The sequence below is a fragment of the Carlito syrichta genome, unplaced genomic scaffold (assembly GCF_000164805.1).
Source record: "Carlito syrichta isolate Samal-C Ts95f unplaced genomic scaffold, Tarsius_syrichta-2.0.1 Scaffold121016, whole genome shotgun sequence".
In the NCBI taxonomy this organism is placed as follows: Eukaryota; Metazoa; Chordata; class Mammalia; order Primates; family Tarsiidae; genus Carlito; species Carlito syrichta.
The window spans coordinates 11,667-14,310 of NW_007065112.1; the positions used below are offsets into that span (position 1 = coordinate 11,667).

Here is a 2,644-nt window from a genome sequence, read left to right on the forward strand (position 1 = left end):
GGGAGACCCCGGGGCCCCTGCCGAGCCTGGAAGCCCCGCCCCAGGCTAGATTTGAATTCCTCGCAGCTCCGCCCACAGCCCAGATTTTTCTTCCCGAAGCTGAGACTCCGCCCCGTGCGAGACGCCAGACCCCTAGCAGGTCCACGGCCACTCTACCCCCAGGCCCCGCCCACCGCCCAATGGCAGCTCGGCCCACGCCGGGGCCACGCCCACCACCCCGGGCTTGCATCCCCGAGGGCGGTACCTCCCCCCCGCCGTCCTGTGGGCTTTTCCTCCTGCAAGAAGCCACGCCCATCCACCGGAGGCCACGCCCACGACACAAGTCAGCCCTCTCTCTGGCCCCAACGCCCCCCATCGCGCTGGCCAGGGACCCCTTAGTCCCTCAGGTCCCGGCCCCTGATCCGACCATGCCTCCAGCCCTTGCGCGGGCCCCTCCCGGATAGGCCCCGCCCACGTCCTCCCAGGCCCCGCCCCCGCCCCTCTGAGCCCCGCCCAGCCCTCCAGGCCCCGCCCAACGCCGCCGCCCGCTTCTGCAGCCCGTGAAGAAGCGAGGCTGGCCCAAGGGCAAGAAGCGGAAGAAGATTCTCCCGAATGGCCCCAAGGCGCCCGTCACCGGCTACGTGCGCTTCCTGAACGAGCGGCGAGAGCAGATCCGCACGCGCCACCCGGACCTGCCCTTCCCCGAGATTACCAAGATGCTGGGTGCTGAGTGGAGCAAGCTGCAGCCGGCGGAGAAGCAGGTGGGCAGGGCGCCGAGCAGGGCCAGCGGTCCCGATCTCACCTGCCGGGACGCCTTCGGCAGCCACACTCCCAGGATCGGTCAGAGGGTTCTCCTTCCACCCTTGGGGGTAGGGAGTTATCAACCGGCAAGAATAGATCAAAAACTGACCACAAGGATGTGGCTAGCGAGGTGGGGAGGGGGGCGGCAAGGTGGCTCACACCTGTAATCCCGGCACTTTGGGAGGCCCAGGCGGGAGGATCCCTTGAGGCCAGGAGTTGGAGGCTTCAGTCAGCTGTGATTTTACCACTGCACTGACCCTCTCTATAAAAAAAAAAAATTATTATTAAAAATAAAAATATAAAAACCTTAAAAAGAAGTAGAGGTGGGGACCGGAATTTTTTGTGAAACCCGATTTTCACATCCTATTAATTACTTTAAAAGGTACACACACAGACTGGGCTCAGTGGCTCAGCCTGTCATCCCAGCACTTTGGGAAGCTGAGGCGAGTGGATTGCCTGAGCCCACAGGTTCGAGACCAGCCAGGGCAAATTGGCAAGACCTCATCTCTACAATAAATCAAAAAATCAGCCGGGCGTGGTAGCGCATGCCTGTAATTCTGACTACTTGGAAGGCTGAGGCAGAAGGATCGCTGTAGCCCAGCAGGTCGAGGCTGTGGTGGCCGGGAGCGGCCATTGCACTCCAGTCTGGGTGACAGAGTGAGACTCCAACTAAAAAAAAAAAAAGAAGTAGCTGGAACCACAGGCATGCGCCACCATGCCCTTAATCTATTTGGTTTATTGTAGAGACAGGGTCTGGTCTGGAACCCCTGGGCTCAGGTAGTCCTCTTGCCTCCACCTCCCGAAGTGCTGGGATTATATGCGTGAACCACGGCTCCAGGCCTTCTAGGTGTGATTTCAGCATGCAGAAATGGGTGCGGGAGGGTTGTCCGGCACCCTGCGGTGACTCAGGCATCAGGGAGCAGTTTGTGAGAGCTGGAGTCAGAAGTTGGAGGTGCCCTGAGCTTCAGGCAGAGGAGCTGGGTTCCGATGGGAGGGCATAGGGAGCTATGGAAGGTTCAGCACAGAGGGGAGGGTGCAGCGAGTGCTGCGCCACGGGGACGGGGACGGGGTCCTGGCCGTGGCAGCCTCCCTGCTTCTGGGGGCGTCACTCCTGCTGTGCTGCCCACAGCGTTACCTGGACGAGGCGGAGAGGGAGAAGCAGCAGTACATGAAGGAGCTGCGAGCGTACCAGCAGTCGGAAGCCTACAAGATGTGCACGGAGAAGATTCAGGAAAAGAAGATCAAGAAAGGTGGGGAGGACTCCGCTGGGGCCGTGGGCGCTGGCCCCAGCCCAGGAGACCTCGCTCCGCCACGGGTCCCGTGGGGACTGAGCAACAGACCCCGCTGCTGCCAGGGGCACCCACGTGGGATGCACAGACTCCGGGGGTGCCGTGCGGAGCCTGACCGGGACGGACAGGCCGGCCGACGGCGAGGGCGGGGTGGGGCGCTCCACGCGGGTAGGGCGGCAAGTGCCGAGCGCGGTCCCTGGACGCCTGGCAGGCTGACCGCCCCCTCCCTCCCGCACCAGAAGATGCAGGCTCCGGGCTCATGAATACTCTCTTGAATGGACACAAGGTAAGCGCCCCCTCCCCGGACGCCGGGGAGGAAAGGCCCGGAGGATCGTGCTGGGGGAGGCGACCGCCTCCAGAGGTGCAGCGCAGGCGACGTGGGGGATGCCCCAGGGCGCCCCAGGACCCCGCGAGCTCGCGGGACACCCGGAGGGCACGTGTCGTCCCCCAAGTCGCCCCCTTGTCCCTCCGTCCAGGGCGGGGACTGCGACGGCTTCTCCACCTTCGACGTTCCCATCTTCACCGAAGAGTTCTTGGACCAAAACAAAGGTGGGCGGCGACCGCGGGCCGGGGCG

At 63.5% G+C, this 2,644-nt stretch overlaps 1 protein-coding gene across 1 annotated transcript; it reads left to right on the top strand.

Moving 5' to 3' along the window:
- Positions 1 to 496: 496 nt before the first annotated feature.
- HMG20B (high mobility group 20B) lies at positions 497 to 2,635 on the top strand (the record flags this gene model as incomplete). The annotated part of the gene is made up of 4 exons (XM_021707615.1): positions 497 to 740; positions 1,910 to 2,030; positions 2,309 to 2,355; positions 2,546 to 2,635. Coding segments are annotated over 4 exons (502 nt in total), but the record flags the coding sequence as incomplete, so codon positions are not given.
- Between the last annotated feature and the right edge of the window lie 9 nt (positions 2,636 to 2,644).